This window comes from Mus pahari, chromosome 14 (assembly GCF_900095145.1).
Source record: "Mus pahari chromosome 14, PAHARI_EIJ_v1.1, whole genome shotgun sequence".
NCBI lineage: Eukaryota > Metazoa > Chordata > Mammalia > Rodentia > Muridae > Mus > Mus pahari.
The window spans coordinates 14,551,632-14,568,789 of record NC_034603.1 but is presented as its reverse complement, the minus strand read 5'-3'; the positions used below and the strand labels follow the sequence as shown (position 1 = coordinate 14,568,789).

At 46.6% G+C, this 17,158-nt stretch overlaps 1 protein-coding gene across 1 annotated transcript in view; it reads right to left on the bottom strand.

The window, feature by feature from the left end:
- Positions 1-17,158, bottom strand: part of Adam19 (ADAM metallopeptidase domain 19) — an 85,004-nt gene that overhangs the window by 19,167 nt on the left and 48,679 nt on the right. Inside the window, exons 6-10 of the mRNA XM_021212239.2 lie at positions 12,089-12,281; positions 11,252-11,317; positions 6,672-6,743; positions 3,553-3,719; positions 1,790-1,874 (exon numbers count right to left, since the gene is read on the bottom strand). Of these exons, the coding sequence (XP_021067898.1) occupies positions 1,790-1,874; positions 3,553-3,719; positions 6,672-6,743; positions 11,252-11,317; positions 12,089-12,281 (583 nt within the window). The remainder of the gene's footprint in view (positions 1-1,789; positions 1,875-3,552; positions 3,720-6,671; positions 6,744-11,251; positions 11,318-12,088; positions 12,282-17,158) is intronic.

The following is a 17,158-nucleotide window of genomic DNA, read 5'->3' as shown; positions in this document are numbered from 1 at the left end:
CTCTCTCTCTCTCTCTCTCTCTCTCTCTCTCTCTCACTCGCTTGCTCTATTTCTGTGTAGTCCTGACTGTCCTGGAACTCACTCTATAGATCAGACTGACCTCAGACTCAGAGATCCACCTACCTCTGCCTCCCGAGTGCTGGGATTAAAGGCGTGCATCACCACCACCACCACCACCACCACCACCTGGCCTGCATGGCTTTTTCTTCTCTGAGCCTGACAGCGCTCCATTGATCTCCCCTAACGCTAAGCATATTGGCTCTTCATTAACTTGCTTATAACAAGTCTAAAGCCACTTGTCTTCATTAGAAAAGCAAATGCTCAAAAGATACAGGCCATGAATGACCTGTGGATGTATCTATCTCTTGAATATCACCTTGAGTTGAGCAACAGTTACACTTGACTCACTGTTTTCTGAGAGCGCCCCTGCAGAAAGGGCCACCAGTGTGTGATCTTAAATCAGCAGAACAAATAGGGCTGGTGCCATGATGTAAGCCCATAGTCCCAGCCAACTGAGAGGCTGAAGCAGGAGGGTCATTTGAGCCCAGATGTTTGAGACTACCCTGGGCAACATAGTGAGACCCATCCCCCCAAACCAAACAGTAGAACAAAAGCAGCAAGAAGGATGTTTACACCAGGCATGGCTGCACATTCCTTTAATGCTAGCACTCAGGAGGCAGAGATAGGAGGATCTCTGTTAGAGGCTAGCCTGGGCTATATGGGGAATTCTGAGATAGTCAATGCTTTGTAGTGAGACCCTGTCTCCAAAAAACAACAAAAGTGTTATACACACACACACACACACACACACACACACACACACACACATACGCATGTATGTTCCTTTTATTATCTCACTTAATGTTCATTCTTACCCCAAGATCATAAGCCACAAAGCTACCTTTACTTTACAACTCCAAAGTCGCATGGCTGCTCTTTGAAACCAATTTGACTCTAGAATCTGGGGTTTAACACTCATGCTACCTTGTCGATAAAAATACATGATGGGTAGAGGGATAAAATAACAAATGAGCAGAGAAGAGGTTTCCTTTATATCTCTTCCGGGTTAGAGGTGACAAGCCAAAATCCAGGGGCTAGGTAGGGATGTAGCTGTAGAGAACTGGCGTAGCATGCATGAAGGCTTGGGTTTGATCCCAGCACATCAAACTTGGTTATGTTAGCCAACACTTGTCGTCCCAGCACTCAACAGATGGCATTGGGAAGAACAGAACCTTAAGGTCACCTTCAGTTAGAGAGTAAGCCAGAGGCCAGCCTGCTCTCTACAATGAGGTCCAGGCCAGCAACAGCTTCATAGCCAAGCAAACAAAACCAAAAAAAAAAAAAAAAAAAAAAAAAAACAAACCCTACTCTTGCCAAGTCAGAATTTCAAAAGAGAGCAATTTCCTAACTGAGACTCTTGAGAGAGGATCTCATTTCACAATGCAGTAGTACCTAAGGACTCAAGACCCAGATGAGAAACACTTCCACCGCTGTTCTCTCCCCGCCCCCAGCTCCTGCTCTGCCTCCTCCAGCCCATTGTGGAATAATACATGGCAGATCTGGAGGTCCATTTTTACAATTGCTTACGAACGAACACAAAGAAAGATGAATGAAATTTTACCCCTGGCTACTATTCTTTGAACCTAAGAACTTCCATCTGAAACATTTGCTCTTTTTTAATGCTTTTTTCTTCTGTGACTATAAATATCAAGTGGCTTTTCAAAGCTGGCTTCCTCTCTTGGGAGCCATTGTCCCCTTATGCAACATCATTGTCTTGTTTGAGACCCACCATGCTAACTCCTCCGGACTGGTACACGGAGCACATGGCCATGAGGGGGGCCAAGCCAATGGTGGTGCCTTGGAAGGACTTGCCCCTGCAGGAAGAAAAAAAGGCATGTAATTCAGGTGGGGGCTGAGAGAACTGTTCCCCAGGGACAGGAGTGAATGGCTACCATGATGTGCACTGATCCCCTGACATTCCCATATTATTCCCAAGAGGACAAGCCTGGTAACCCAACCAACTGGATTTCTTTCAGGATACCACACCTCTCACCTCTCACTTCCTCTCTCAGTAGCAAAGAAAGGTCACTTTCCCCCCTCAGAATGTGCCCAAAATCTCCAAAAGGAAGAAGGCAGGGCTTGAAAAGCTGTGCTCCATTCCTGATTCATAGAAAACGGCCAGAAACAGGGGTCACAGGGAAGGGCGTAGTCTAGGCTGTGATGCCCAAGTGAATCACGTCCATTTCCGCCAGTGGCCATCGGCTCAGGCCTTACCATCGGTGGCATGCGTCTTGGGGGCAAAAGTAGGGATGCTGGACAGCAGCCATGGGGCTGATGCTGTGATCCGCACATCATACAAGGACCAAGAAAGTAGCTGAGCCCCTTTGGCAGCCTCACAAACTGCAGCTGGGTGCAGGGCTAAGCTGTTTCCATCTCTACTCCGCAATGATGACCCTAACCTGTCAACAGCCAGTTTCTTCCGGTTTAACTTATCCCCTCTCCATCTCTCCCACCCAGAGTAGGCGAGGAGGAATAAATGAATGTTTAATAAATGTTTGTTTAATAAATTCAATATATGCTGATCTGTGTGTATGAAGCCCAGTTTGGCATTTCAGAGACTTGCACTTAGCTCTGGGAAGCTTTAGTGCTGTAAACAGATTCAAGGTGTTCAATCCAAAAGTTCAGGCCAAATGTTTCAGCAAACAAAGACTTTTTCAGTGAGTGGATAGTCCTCAAGTGACCACTAAGAGTCTAGGTTTTAGGGACAGGTAAATATTAGAAATCCCAGTTATTATGAAAGGGTAATTCAAGGGATCAAGGATGAAATAATTACTGACTTGGCTATGTTAAAAAAAAAAAAAGAAACAAAAAACAAAAACAAGTAAAGGAGTTTATTGTCTATGTGCCTTTGTTGAACCACCTCAATCTACCCTGGAAGGCAACACTGATACATCCCAGTCACCCTTAGAGGCCTGTCACCTAGCACCCTGACCCCATCAGTCCTCCTTTCTTTCTTAGGCTGAGGCTGCCAGAAAGTCAACACAGCACTTGGCCAAATGTTTCAGAATTTCCTCTCACCAAGCACGAAGGTCCTATAGTCTACCATTTTGACCTTCCCAGGACTTCAGCCCTGAGATCCCAGAGAACGGACGGTGGGAAGGACCTGAGGACCCATCTCCTGTAGCCTGCAGTGGGAGGACAACTGACGTGCTCAAGAACGCCTGTTTCAGGCTAGCAGCTGCGACCACGAGTCATGCGCTCATTCCCCTAATGTTCACTCCCAAGTGCCTCAGCCGCTCAGCTGACTACGGGTGAGGCCAATTGCCTCACGTGGAACTCGGCAGAGGACTGTTATCATTCTTAGGCGTTTTAACATGCTTTCAAGGTATGCTGAGTCTGATAATGCCTGGTTTTCTGGCCCAGGGAGCAGGGGGAGGTCTTGCACAACCAACTTTGGCCCCTGTGAAAGGAAGGGTGAACTTTGCACCCCTACGGCAGGCAGAGGTCCTGCAGCCAAAGCTGATGCAACGGGACCAGGAAAGGGCCGCTTACGTGATTAGCTGAGCATTGTCGTGGCTCTTCTGAGCAAGCAGCTTGCGCCTCCAACTAAGAAAGGACCAGAGGGTAGAGTAGGGATTCTCCGAAACTTCACACTTATCCCCATGCGTCCACACCTCCAAGCCGACAAGTGCGATCCGGATGTTCAGGGAGCGGTAAAACTGAAAAGACACCGAAAGGCCAGTTTCTCTCACCACCCGGCCTAGGTGCTGAAAGCACAGAGGCTGGGATTGCTCTCTGGCTCTGGAGAGTGGGAAGTATGACCTTCAGAGAGATACACTCTGGTGGTCAAACTGGAGTATCTTGGCTTAGAACACAGAGGTTAAAAAAAAAAGGCCATCAAGAGGTTCTCTGATGGGCCTGGCCGATGCTACCATGCCAGTGTTGCATGTACATGTGTCCTGTGTGTGCACATATTACATGTACATGTATCTTCTGTGTGCACATATACACACAAAGTCCAAAGGTCCGTGTTGCCTCCCTCCATTTATTCTCCCATGTTATTTTTCAGACAGGGTTTCTCTCTCACTAAACCAGGGGCTCACTGATTAAAACCTGACTGGTTGGCTTGGGAGGTCCAGGGATGGACCCGTCTCTGTCCCCTGCCTCCCCCACCGGCCACATGGTTATAGGGTCATGACACCATGCGGGGCGTTTAGTTGGGTGCTGGGAATTCAGGTCCTTGTGTACCAGCAGATACTTTACACACTGGGTCACCTCCCCAGCCCATGAGTGACTTAAAAAAAAAAAAAAGAAAACCAACCCTCATAACGCAGAAGCCACAAAAGGATAGATCACCCCAATCTAAAAATGGTGGGTTCCTTCCCAGCTAAAATGAATAACTGGGGGTCCCCGCTGTTCATCAAATGCTTGTCATGAAGAAGGAAGGGTACTGAGGCTTAGAGGAGTTGAGACATTTGCCCAAAAAATCTCAGCAGAAAGACTCTGGAGCCAAGATGAACCAGATTAGACCCCCAGGGCCCTTGTGATCATCTGCTGCTGAAGAGCTGGGATCATACAGTATGTATATAATAATAAAGTGCACACACGCACACTCGAATCCTTGATGGGCTCCTGGTTCTCCTGTCTTTGTCATATCTGTCGTTACAGAAGAACCCAAGCATCTGATTTTGCTTCACTCAGGAGCTTTTTAAGGGAAGTCAACTTGGCTTTTCTTATGGCTCAAAGAAAACACTGTGGATCGGGCCCCTGATTCAGCAAATGCGTAGAGTTCTTCCAGTTTTAGCTCTTAAATGTTCAGTCCAAGTAGCTGGCTCAACAAATTTCAGAGGAGCCCGTGTGCCGCACCCTACTGGGCGTGATAAACCGAGTGTGCCGGGAGGGAAGTTGGAGGCTTCCACAAGGCACAGGGTTTCCACCAACACCCGGGGTGTGCGGCTTACCCTCTTTTCCCTCCGCATCTTTGCTTTTTCTGGAGTTGTTCTTGTTTATTTGTTTGATGTGTTTACTGACATACCACTTCCACTTCTCATCAGGGCTTAGAAGTAGACTCTAATCACCCAGGGAGGGAGGGAGGAAAATTCCTAGAGCCAGCCAGCCAGCCAAACCCGGCACCTCCCCGGCGGCGGCGTCAGTCTGGGACAATGGTTGCTACACAGGTGGTGGTAGGATCAGCTTCCTGTATCCCCAGGGAAAACACATTTTTCCAGATGTTGGGTGTTTGGTTACAGGATCCCTGAGTTGCTATTGCTGGTGAGTTAGGAGCTGGACACAGGACTCTACTGTGTCCCTAGAATCCTTCCCCCCTCCAGGAAAGGCCAGTGTTTGATTTTCACCTGTTACATACCAGTGGCCTCTTTCCACAGCTGTTGAGGGCAGAGGAAAAAAAAAATACAAGGCTGTGAACTTTTCATCTAGTAACTCCACAGCAACCAACTCTGCCTTTTAAGCCCTGAAAGTTTAATTTTTAAAATTTGTTTGTTTGTTTGTTTATGGTTTTTAGAGACGAGGTTTCTCTACATAGCCCTGGCTATTCTGGAAACTCACCTTGTAAGACCAGGTTGGCCTTAAACTCAGAGACCTGCCTCTGCCTCCCCAGTACTGGGATTAAAGGCATGCATCACCACCGCCCAGTTTGAAAGTTTCTAATTTCTATTTGTTATCGGGTGAACCATCTCTCCAGCCCGAGATCTGGGATCTGTGAACCTCTAGCCGGCCAAGAAAGCCTTCAGAGTTCTACAGCATCCTGAAGTGATTATCAGAAAGATTATCTCAAAGAGACAAGAAACCCCAGGGCTGGGACTGTCAGCCAGTGGCAAGCATGCAACCTTAGTTCTCCCCACCTAAAAGGAGGCACATGACCAAAGCATGTCAAAGCTTTGCTTGTGGAGAGGAGCTACCATTGCAAAGTTACTTTCTCTGCCTTTTGTGCTGGAACTTGCTTTCACAAAGAATACTTCTGGGTCTGAGAACACCCCATTTAATGCAGCTCAAACTTGTGTGAATTTCCTAAGTGTGTGTTTTAAATAACCCTGACTGAAGAAGTGTAACTATTCGTAGTCTTCCTAGGCAGGGGGCGGGGTTGGATCCTCAAACAGTTTACTACATCAGCTGTAGGCAGACTTGCCTTTTAAAGGTTCTGTGCACACCTTCTGATCCCGATCCACTTCAACTCCTAAGTCAAAGAATCACTGGGTTTTTACCTGGAGGGAACACACCCTCGATGCCTTTTAAACTGGGCTGTCCCTTGCCCAGTGTGCCTCAAAACCCACTTCATTTGTGAGAAAGGTCAGGGGGTCAGAGCTGGGGGCACTTCTGTTTCCAGCCATCTGCTTCCATGTGACTTTTACATGGGCAGGGGCACAAGATCTCATTTTTGAAACGTGATTTCCATCAGAAAACTATAAACATAACTGAAAGCCACTGATTTAAGCCAGTGCTTGTACTTTATGAATTAAAACAGAGCAAAAACAAAAGCCCCAAACACTCACACAAACCAACAAAAGACAAAACCCAACCCAAGAAGTTGTTTGCCTCTGGTTGATAGCTCCAGGTCCCAAATCAGCAACGAGAGCTCAGGTGCGTGTGACCTCCTGCCCTGCAGACCATCTGAGGTGTAGCAACCTCCCCAGAAAGTACACACCTGGTCTCACCTTATCAACATAGTTGGCAATCTCCATGAGCTTGCGTTTGGTGGCATCCTGGTCATGCCGATTCTTCTGAAACTAAACGGGACAAACAGAACCAGGTGAGACAGGCCCCTCCACGGCGCTCACCCAAGGGTCTTCGGCATGCAATCATTTTTCAGCAATGGCCCTTCCCATGGCTTGAGGAGGGAATGACCTGACTGAGATCCATCTTGGCTGCCTCCATCTCCCAGGTCAAGGCAGCAAACAGAGCAGATGTGGCCATCTTCATCCAGCCCCTTCAGGTAGTTATTTTCCTGCCTTTCTATTACAATGCTTCTGGTTAGCTCACTGATTGATCAGAGGAGGGACTGGTCCCTTTGCTTTGCTTATCAACCCAATAGGAAGCAACCGTCACACAACTTACAAGGCTTTTTCCTACATGTGGTCAGTTGTTACTGATCTGATGGTTGCTAAACTGCTCTATGGACAAGCTGTGGTGCTTAGCACAAAAGAGACACCCTTCAAGAGTTTCAGTCACAATGAAGGGAGAGCCAGAAATAACCATATCAACAAATCCTCTACTTAAGAAAGAAGGACACAATTTAAAAGAGCTAAGAAACTCACAGAGAACCTGCACAGACTAACTGCAGTGGGGGGCCATGCAAATGTCACATAGAGGGTGCTGCCAACAGGACCATGTGGCATCAGCAACAGGTTTTGCCTTCCACATGATTCCAAGTGGCAGTGCCTTCTTTAGTGAGATTCTTTGACTTCATCATCACTGTGAAATCAGACATCATCACTGTGAAATCAGACATTGCTAATGGAGCATAGGAGAGAAGATTGTGCTGTACTTGATTAGAATGTCTGCCTAAAGTCCCATTAGGAGGCTTTGTATTACCATTTCTGTCTGAAATAATGAAGTAGGGAAATTGTCAGGGTGGGACGACGAAAAGATTTTAGAACTGTAACCTCCCCCTGCCCTAGATGGTAGACACGCCCTGTCTGCTGTTGTTTTGACCCAGAACCTGGATACCTAGTGAATGTGTTGTTAGGTGGGTATTCTGTATGTCCAGTTTCAAGCCGCCACAGGTCTCCTCCTCCGGAGCCTCCAGAACACCCAAATGAGATGCCCTAGAATACTTGTTTGGCAAGGGCTGACTCCCAGCTCTGGTACACCACTTCCTCTCTCTTGTATAGATTCTGCAACAGTCCTTGACTTCTTTGGAAGCAACACTCACCGGAAAAGAACTCTATCGCTATCCTTATCTCCTACAGAGGTAAATTCTAGAACCCTGTTGCACAGACCTTTGCAAACTGTTTAATCTAGAAGTTTCTATTACCAAGACCTCCTGACTTCTAAACTAGTCCTGTGGCAAGAGTATTTCCATTTATTTAGTAAACACTTAGTACAGCATTGGGATGAGATTTCAGGCTTCCAAATATATTAATCCTATCCTCAAACAGCAAGGCCCGGTGAGGCCACCATAGTTAAAACAGTGTCATGTTTTCCAGAAGACTCTGAAGCAAGAGTTGGTAAGCTTATTCTGCAAAGCGCCACGGAGTAAACACTATGAGGCTTGGTAGAGCACATGGTCATTGACCACAGCTGCTCAGTTCTGCCGTGGTGGACCACAGCGACACAGTTCTCCTTGGTGGCTTCAAAGCTTCCAGGATACCATAAACCGTATGGCCCTGGTCCAGAGTAATACTCACAGGAACATGTGATAGGTTCACATGGGCTGTAGTTTACAACCTCTGGTCTTAAGAAATAATGTGCTTCAGTGTTACACTTTCTGAGGTAACCCTGGTCGTATAACACCAGGTCAGGCCAGCCTTTCCCAGACACCTTACATCCTGCTGGTACCACCGAAGTCCTTTACAGCCCTATGTCTAAACCCATCCTTTTCCCTCCCCCAACATACCCACCCCCTTTGCTCCCATTGCATTCTATTTCACTTAATAAATGAGTGAATGTGCCGGGACCCACCCAAGCAGCTCTCTCATATTCCTCCTTGCCTACAGAATGAACATGCTGAGAATCATCCCAGAAGCTTCCACCTCAGCCATGGCCCAGGCAGTATGGCCATTGCTTGCTTACTTACTGCCGACAGCTCTCTCTAGATGCCAATAGCACAGCCTCACTTCCCAGAGCTTGCTTTCCCACTCGAAGACCCCTCTGGCAGCTGTGAGTTCCGAGCCCGGAGATAGCTGCTGTGTCTCAGCACCGGGTGATAAATCACAAATACTACATCCTTCCCTTGATTCATCTTCCTGCACTCTCAGATTAACGGCCAGGAATACATTTCTGCCAGCAGATTCTGGGCTGCAAATCTTGCCTGGCCTGTTCCAACCCAGACATGAATCATTCAAAACCTACAGCTGAGAGATCTTCATGACCCTGAGAACCAAGAGATCCCTCACTCAACAAGAGGCACGAGTCATGGGGGTGACTTGTAGCAAAGGGGGTGAGGATGCCTATGTGACTGGTGCTTCTTAAGGGGTAGCTCACTCCCCTGCATCAGTAAGATCCTCTGGGTGGTCCTACAGCCATGGAGTCACCTTCAAACAGAGCCTTTTCTTGCCTGGTTTGCTGGGAGTCTAGCTGCCAGGTGGCAGACCACTCCCCAGCTCCTCCTCTTCTGTGCCTGCTGGAGACTCACCCTGCACCAAGGACCCACTGGGCAAAGGAATAATATTCCCCCCTTAAGCTGGAGCAGCGGGAGTTCTAGGTGTCTCATGCCATTGGAGCCTCAGGACATTTGATCTGAACAATCTTGTAGTTTAGGAAAAATGACGAAAGACCTTGTATCAGACAATACAAGATACAAAGCTTAAGTGGAGAGCTCTCTGGGAGGAAAGGCCTTGCTTTCTCCCAGGAACCTTCACAATTCAGCCAAAGGTTGCCACTGTGGGGCAGGGCTGAGTGGGGTACTTGGCTGGCTTTGAAACCAACCTTTGTTGCTGCTCCCCCATCTATATACATCAATCTGTAAAAAGAAAACAAAAACCTTAGAACCCACCCATTCCTGGCTGCTGGGAAAAAAAAAAAAAAAAAAAAAAAAAACCACAATGCCAATATCAGCTTAAAAAAGCTAAACTCTTCTGAAAGTAAACACAATGTTCCCTCCCTAGAAAGCCCTTCCCCTCCACTTCTTCGCCCAGTGAACTCCTCTTGTCTTTAAGAAGGCTTAAGGTCCTTCTCTTCCTGCCTCTAGCTCTGAAAATCAGTTCTCAAACCTGGGCTAGAACTCTCCCACCCACTGGCATCACCCCTGATCCACACTGTGGGGCTATGAGGTGCGTAGAAAGTGGCCATTGGGGAAGCTGGTAGCCCCAAGTAGAGAGGACAGGAGACCATGACACAGTGAAGAGCCCCACCCCCACTTTCAAGGAGGACAGAAAGTTTGGAAGTGTTCAGCCAGGGCACAGGAAAGTACGTTTGGCTGTGGTCATGCCACCACACAGTATGGGACTCGAAGGTAATGCATGGTTAATGGAAATATGGGTGGTGGGTGCATGGAGGGCTCCCAGGAGGAAACAGAACTCCTGGACTCCAGGATAAGTCTCCATTCAAGCTTTCTTTACATGCCACCTGCCATCTTTGGCATCACCGGGTCAGAGAGGGTCTACCAAGGCTCTAAACCGCACCAGATCCGCTGCGTGCATTTTAAGCGTCACCAAGGGCCCATTTCAGTGGCCACCATGCCTAGAACTACAAGGGTTTTGTGCTTCTACAGCAAAGTTCAGAATCAGGAGCAGCTCTGGCTCATGGCTGCATCCTGATGCCAAGCACTGTGCTGGTAAGGCACAGAAAAATCAGGAAGTCGCCTGAGAAAGTGAGACAAATGACTGGGCCAGGTGGACAGGTGTCTGTGAAATCTTGGGGCCTGTCCAATTCGAGGAAAATGAATCAAGGGACTATCCTGCTCTTTTAGGCCAGTGTTTCCCAAGCTTACCCGCTATGCATCAAAACCAATCCGATGTCTTATGAAACCATGGGTTGTGGGACCCCACCCTGATGATCTGGGGTTCGAGACACCTGGAGTGAGGCTCAGAGATTTGCATTTTTCACAGTTCCCAGGTGACACAGCTGCTGCTGCTCTGGGGACATTTAGGAAGCACCAACATGGTTATAAAAATAGATACACATGTGAGAAGACGGTATCTGATCAGATGTGGCAGGCACTTGCTGCCTTCATAAAACAGAAGTCTACAGGATTCTCTGAAGGATTACAGACAGTCCTAAGAGAAAGCATCCAAACCTTGGACCGTGAGATGCTGAGCAAAGCCCGTGCTTCCGGGGCTGTCCTAGGAGTGCCTTTCTTTGGCTTTCTGATGTTTTTTCTTTCTCCTTACTGTTTAAAATGGCTAGAAGAGGGCTGGAGAGATGGCTCAGCCATTAAAGGTTAGGCTCACAGCCAAAAATAGAAAACGGCTAAAAGAGCCCTTGGTCAGATTTAAGGTCAAATTTATAGGATAAACTAGAAAAAGATGAATGTGATGAGTGGAGGCTTTCAAGAGAGAAGGTTTGTTTGTTTTTTGTTTTGTTTCTGTTTTTTTTTGTTTGTTTGTTTGCTGAAATCCATTGCTGACCCCCTTACCTCTGCATAATCAGCCACCAGGTAAAGCTCCACGTACTTCATAGAGTGTAAATCTTCCCGTTTCATCTGGACAAGAGACAGAAGCAGGTCGGTGCAGTAGAAATGGCTGGCTCCAGCTCATCCCACGGAGCAGCTGAGAAACCACACTGGTTAATAAGCTGTGACCTTTTTACTTCTTTTACATTTAGGCGTTAGGGACAGTCCTGGCTGCAGCCCACCAACTCCATCTGCAAACGGGTTATTACTCAAGGCCTTTCTGAGCCATGGGATCTAACCCTCTGGTCTCAAAAGACGAAGAAGCCAAACTGGCTAGCACAAGCAAAATCAAGGCCAGCACCCCACAAGGGAACACGCCGACAGCTTAGTTCCCAAGTAACTTTGAGACCACAGACCTCCGTTCTCAGTGTGAACAAAATAAATATTGTACATCAGATGAGGTAGCTATTCCAAGAGGGGAAGTGGACATTTTTTAACCTTACACAGTTTTTTAAATCAGTATCTTAGACTATTTTAAATATAAACAGAGGTTCTTACAAAGGTATCTTACTCAACAATCCCTAGAGGAGAGACAGACAGACAGAGAGACAGAGAGAGAGAGACAGAGAGACAGAAAGAGACAGAGAGAGAGACAGACAGACACAGAGAGAGAAAGAGAGAGAGAGAGAGAGAGAGAGAGAGAGAGAGAGAGAGAGAGAGAGAGAGAGAGAGAGAGAGAGGNGGGGNNNTCCCTCTTTCTTACCCTTCTCTCTCAATCTAGAAATACCCCTGGAACCAAAGTAAGGGTACAGAGAGGACAGACTCCAGTCTGCCAGCTCCACTGGGAACCTGAAAACTCACTCTTCGAGGTTGCTTTTTGGTCTGATGTGTAAACTGAAGGGCCCAGTCCTTCGAGGTGGGCCCGGAGTGCTCGAACCCACAGTTCCCCGGGGGCAGCGTGAGATGTTCGGATCTGTAAATACGGTGTTGGCTGTCGCTGTCAGGGACGGGCTCGATGATGTAGCTGAGGTTACTTCTCACTATAACCAGTCCTCTGTGGATAAGAGAAATGGAAGCGCTGGTCAATGCGTCTGGAAAAGTCCCTTGTGCAGATTCAAATGCCCCATGCTTCTTCACGTTATACTGGGCCATGAGCCCCTCTGGGAAGGCCGGGTGCAAGCTTAGAGCCTCTATAGAGAAATACACTATAGGGCACAGAATCTCAGAGCACTTAGACCTCCCTTAGTTCAGGCTTTAGACCGGGACCCCTAAAGGCCACCAAATCAAGCACGACCCATGACAGTTGTAGACCCCATAGACCCCATAGACAATCATTAAACTGTATAGGCCCAGAAAAGGTAACATGTGATCAGAAGAAGCGCACTGGCCTGCCGGCAAGATAGCCAGCCTCTAGATTTAGCTGTGGCACTCAACGGTCACACGCTCCTCAAGAAACATCTCATGACCCCGAGCTTCAATTTCCCCATCCCTAAAATAAAAATGATAATATACTAACTCATGGGGCTCTTGAGTGATTAAATGAAAGACAAGTGTCCTTGTCCCTGGGAGCCAGGTGATACTTAACAGCCAGCATTCCTACCCATCAACTGCCCCATGCCAGCAACTATCTGGTGAGGTAACGCCCACGACTAACCATATAGAACAAATCTTTCACTGAACTCAAAGATATGTGCTGGGGTTTTTCCCTCACAGAGATTTCACTGGGTTCTAGATATCATTCAAACACAAATAGTCTTGTTGCTGGTATCCATAGGGACTTGGGTCCACACTCCCAAGGAAACAAAAATCCCAGACACTCCGAACCATATATAAAATGGTGTGCTATTGATTTATAACCTACTAGTGTCTTCCTGTATATTTTATATCCCCTCTAGGTTACTTATAATACCAAATAAAATGTAAATGCTGAACCAGGAGTGGTGGTGGTGCATGCCTTTAATCCCAGCACTTGGGAGGTAGAGGCAGACAGATCTCTGTGAGTTTGAGGCCAGCCTGGTCTACAGAGTAAGTTGAAGGACAGCCAGGGCTACACAGAGAAGCCCTGTCTTGAAAAACCAACCAACTAAACACACACACACACACACACACACACACACACACACACACACACACAAAGATAAATGCTGGGCCTGGAGAGATGGCTCAGCAATTAAGAGCACTCACTGGCTTCTCTTTCAGAAAATCTGAGTTTGGTACCAGCACCCATGACAGACAGCTCACAAAGTGCCTCTAAAAACTCCAGGTCCAGGGAATCTGATGTTCTCTCTTAGCCTCTACAGGCACTGCACACACATGGTGCTCAGACATACACTCAGGAGAACACATATTAAACAAACAAATAAATAAATAATAAACAAATAATATTTTTAAATGTAAAGATATGTTATATATACTATATTATTTAGGGACTAAGATCAAGAAAAAATATATATAATCAAACCTTTTTTTTTCTAAAATACTTGATCCACAATTGGTTAACTGTACAGAGGTGGAAGCGGGAGCACAGAGAAACAACTGTATTCATGGTTGGCAGGAAGGGAGCCATTCTAGCTATGCATCTACCACCATGGTAGTTGCTAAGGATGGAATATGAACAAGCCAAGCTGCCTGCCCTGGTGAAGAACAGTCTGAGCATGGGAGTAGTCACTGTGATCCATGACCTATCCCGAGCCTTGGCAGACACCCATGGGTTAGATGCAACTGCTTAGGGTACTGTACCACCGAAGCCTCTGTGGCTCTCTAGGTTCAGTTAGCACTTACTGCCCGTGGCTTCACCACTATCAACAGAGAGGTAGGGAGATGCCCACAGGGCAGCACCCTGTCATCTCATCCACTAAGATCTATGATGTGCCAACCTAACACTGATGTAGGAATGAGAAGACAGTAATGTCTGCCAACTGTGCGTCCCATGGTCAATTACCTTTCAGTAAACTGTGTCTGAGGAGGGAAGGGGACCAGATGCCTTCTCTGTCATCTTCTCTCCCACTGGGAACCCTGCAACAGTCAGCCACACTTCTGAAGAGTGTTGCTGGCATCATCAACTACGGTCATGAGTAAATATAGTTTGTCCTTCTGACCCACTCTCCAAACTGCCACCTTCCACACAGAGAGATAAACAAGACAGCCAGGAAATGGGTTCCAGATTCTGGGAACAATGAGCCCAGGACTGAATCCCCAGGACCCTGGCAACAAGTCACTTAGGTCCTTATCTCCAAACCAAAGACGTTCTCAGCTCAGCCTCTGGCACCATGAGTAGCAGGGCTTGTTTCTTGGGCCACTCAACCTCCAGCCACCACTGCCCTCTCAGGATGCCCACCCAGGTTTTGTCCTTTAAAAAGAGCTCGTGATTCTCTTGGGACAGACATCACAGACTCTGATGGGCAGTAGACCTTTCCTGACCCCATCCCTCGCTGACCTCATTCCAGTACCAGGAAGACTATCAACTTTCCGGCTGCATCCTGGCTGACACAGCAGCCGCTATCTGGCCTATGGTGAGACACCTAAGGTGTTCCCTTAACAGCTAGGGTGGAGGGCAAAGAGCAGGGATCACAGCCACTTCCCTACTCTGCACAGGAAAGAATGGAGGCCAGGGCAACATTGGCATCCTGTTCCCAAGCTATCTCTTCATCCCAGCTGACCAGAGCCTGGCCCATCACCCCAGCTTCCTCTAATGGCTACAATATTGGCCACTGAATGATGTGGATCACAGACTGACTGGGGATCCTGTGGGCACCAATATTACACCCAGCGAGTGGAAAGTTCCCCGTAGGGATCACTGAAAGTACCGACTGGAACTTGGCAGCAGGGCTGGTGACCATCATCACAGTAGCTATAACTTATTGAGCTTTTCTATGGACCAGGCACCAGGCTGATGAGAGCTTAATTTCTCATACTAACTTCTCTGATCCTTTCCAATATTTTCCCCGTGACCAGCCCAAATGCACACAAGCAGTAAAGAGTTAAAGCAGGGGTGAGCTTCAGCAATCTGGTTCCTCGTCCTACAACCTTCACCCTGACCTTTTATCATCTTTCATAATAGACCCAGAGAATGGTTCAGAAAGACACCCCCATTCAGTGAGCACTCACTACCCACGACTTCACAAGTGTCAACGGAGGAGGTAGGGAGATGTCCAGTGGGCAGTTCTCTGTTACGTCATCTTCTGTCGTCATGACTGGGCGTATGGCTACAATGATGGCGGCAGCGACTCTCTCAAGTGAGACCGGCAGGGATGTGTTGATTGATGTTGGTTGTAGGTGCAGCAACAGAATGCTGAGCCCTCGTTTTCCAAAGGAGCAGAGGGGTGCATCCTCCCGGGGAAGCCTGACAGCCAGCTAGCTCACTCCAGTTACTTTATTCAAACATTATCCAACATTAATTAGGGATGGGACCTGAACTCTTGTGTGTTTGGCTGTGAGCCTAACCCTCAGCAGCTAAGCCACCATAGCATGCCTTTGGTCCAGCAATTTGAAATCATTGAGAGTACAGACTGACCCAATTAGCAGCCTCTTGTTAAATTTAGGTCTGCTCTAGTGTGACTTCTCTCGTAGAGGATTTGTAATGCCATCACCACCAGAGAGAGCACTTATAACCACCTTCATTTTGATAATTTAAAACAATGAAAACAGTTTAAAACAATTATTATTATTTATTGAGACAGGATTCTTTTTATGTGTGTGTAGACCAGGTTGACCTGGATTGCTCTGTAGATTAGGCTGGTCTCAAACCCACAAGGAACTTATCTGTCCCTGCCTTAGTCTCCCAAGTATTGAGATCAAAGGCCTGGATTTATTTATTCATTATCTATGTACCCTTGAAAACTTCGAAATCAATTTCCATGACTTTCTCTCTTCTTTAGAGATTAATATCTTTGATAACTTAAAACATTTTAAAAACAATTATTATTATGCATTAAAACAGGGTTTCTCTGTATAGCCCAGGCCAACTTGAACTTGTTTTGTAGATTAGATTGGCCTCAACTCACAAGGAACCTATCTGTCCTTGCCTTTATCTTCCAAGTATTAAGATCAAAGGCCTGGATTTATTTATCTATACACCCTTTAAACATTTATATTAATTCTCATTTTCTCTCCCTTCTTTGGAGATTAATATTCCTGTAGATAAATATACTTATATCACCCTTTCTCTTCATGTAAATTGATTTAATATCCTCTACATTCAACTGAATTTAAATTCCCTCTCACTTATTGTATAATGTGCTAGGTTGAGCTGTAATCAGTTCTCCTATGAAAGCCCATGTTTATAAAGACTGGTTGCTCATAGCAGTGTGACATTCATTTTCAAGTTAGCTCTTACAAACTGACATTAGTTCTCCCGTGGGAGCCCCACATTCTAAGACAGGCTGACTGCTCAGAGCAGCTCGAAATTCTACCCCATGATAGCTTTCATGAGCATAACTTTGTTTTTGTTGTTGTTGTTGTTGTTGTTGTTGGATAAAAACAAAACAACTCTGCCCCAACCTAACACTGGGTCCATACACTGACCAGCAGGATATACCTTTCCTAGAGCAAAATGGTTTGGGGCAATGGAAAAGCATTACTTTTTAATTTTACTAGCTCTGTTGGTAGAGCATGAGACTCTTAATCTCAGGGTTGTGGGTTCAAGACCCACATTAGGCGCCAATTTGTTGTAGAAAATATTTAATCTCAATCAGGGGTTTTTTGCCCTGCCTTTGATCATTCAGTTCCTGGATTAAAGGCACACAAATTTTATTATAAGCCTTAGTTACCACTAGACCTGGGCAGATATCTACCCTCTATGCTATTTAAATCTATTTCTCTATCAATAATCCCATTTTATAATTTGCCATGTTCCATCTGGGCAGCTCTTACTTCCAATTGGCTAGCCCTCATGGCAAAAGTTTTTTTGTTTTTTTTTTCTTTTTTTTTTTT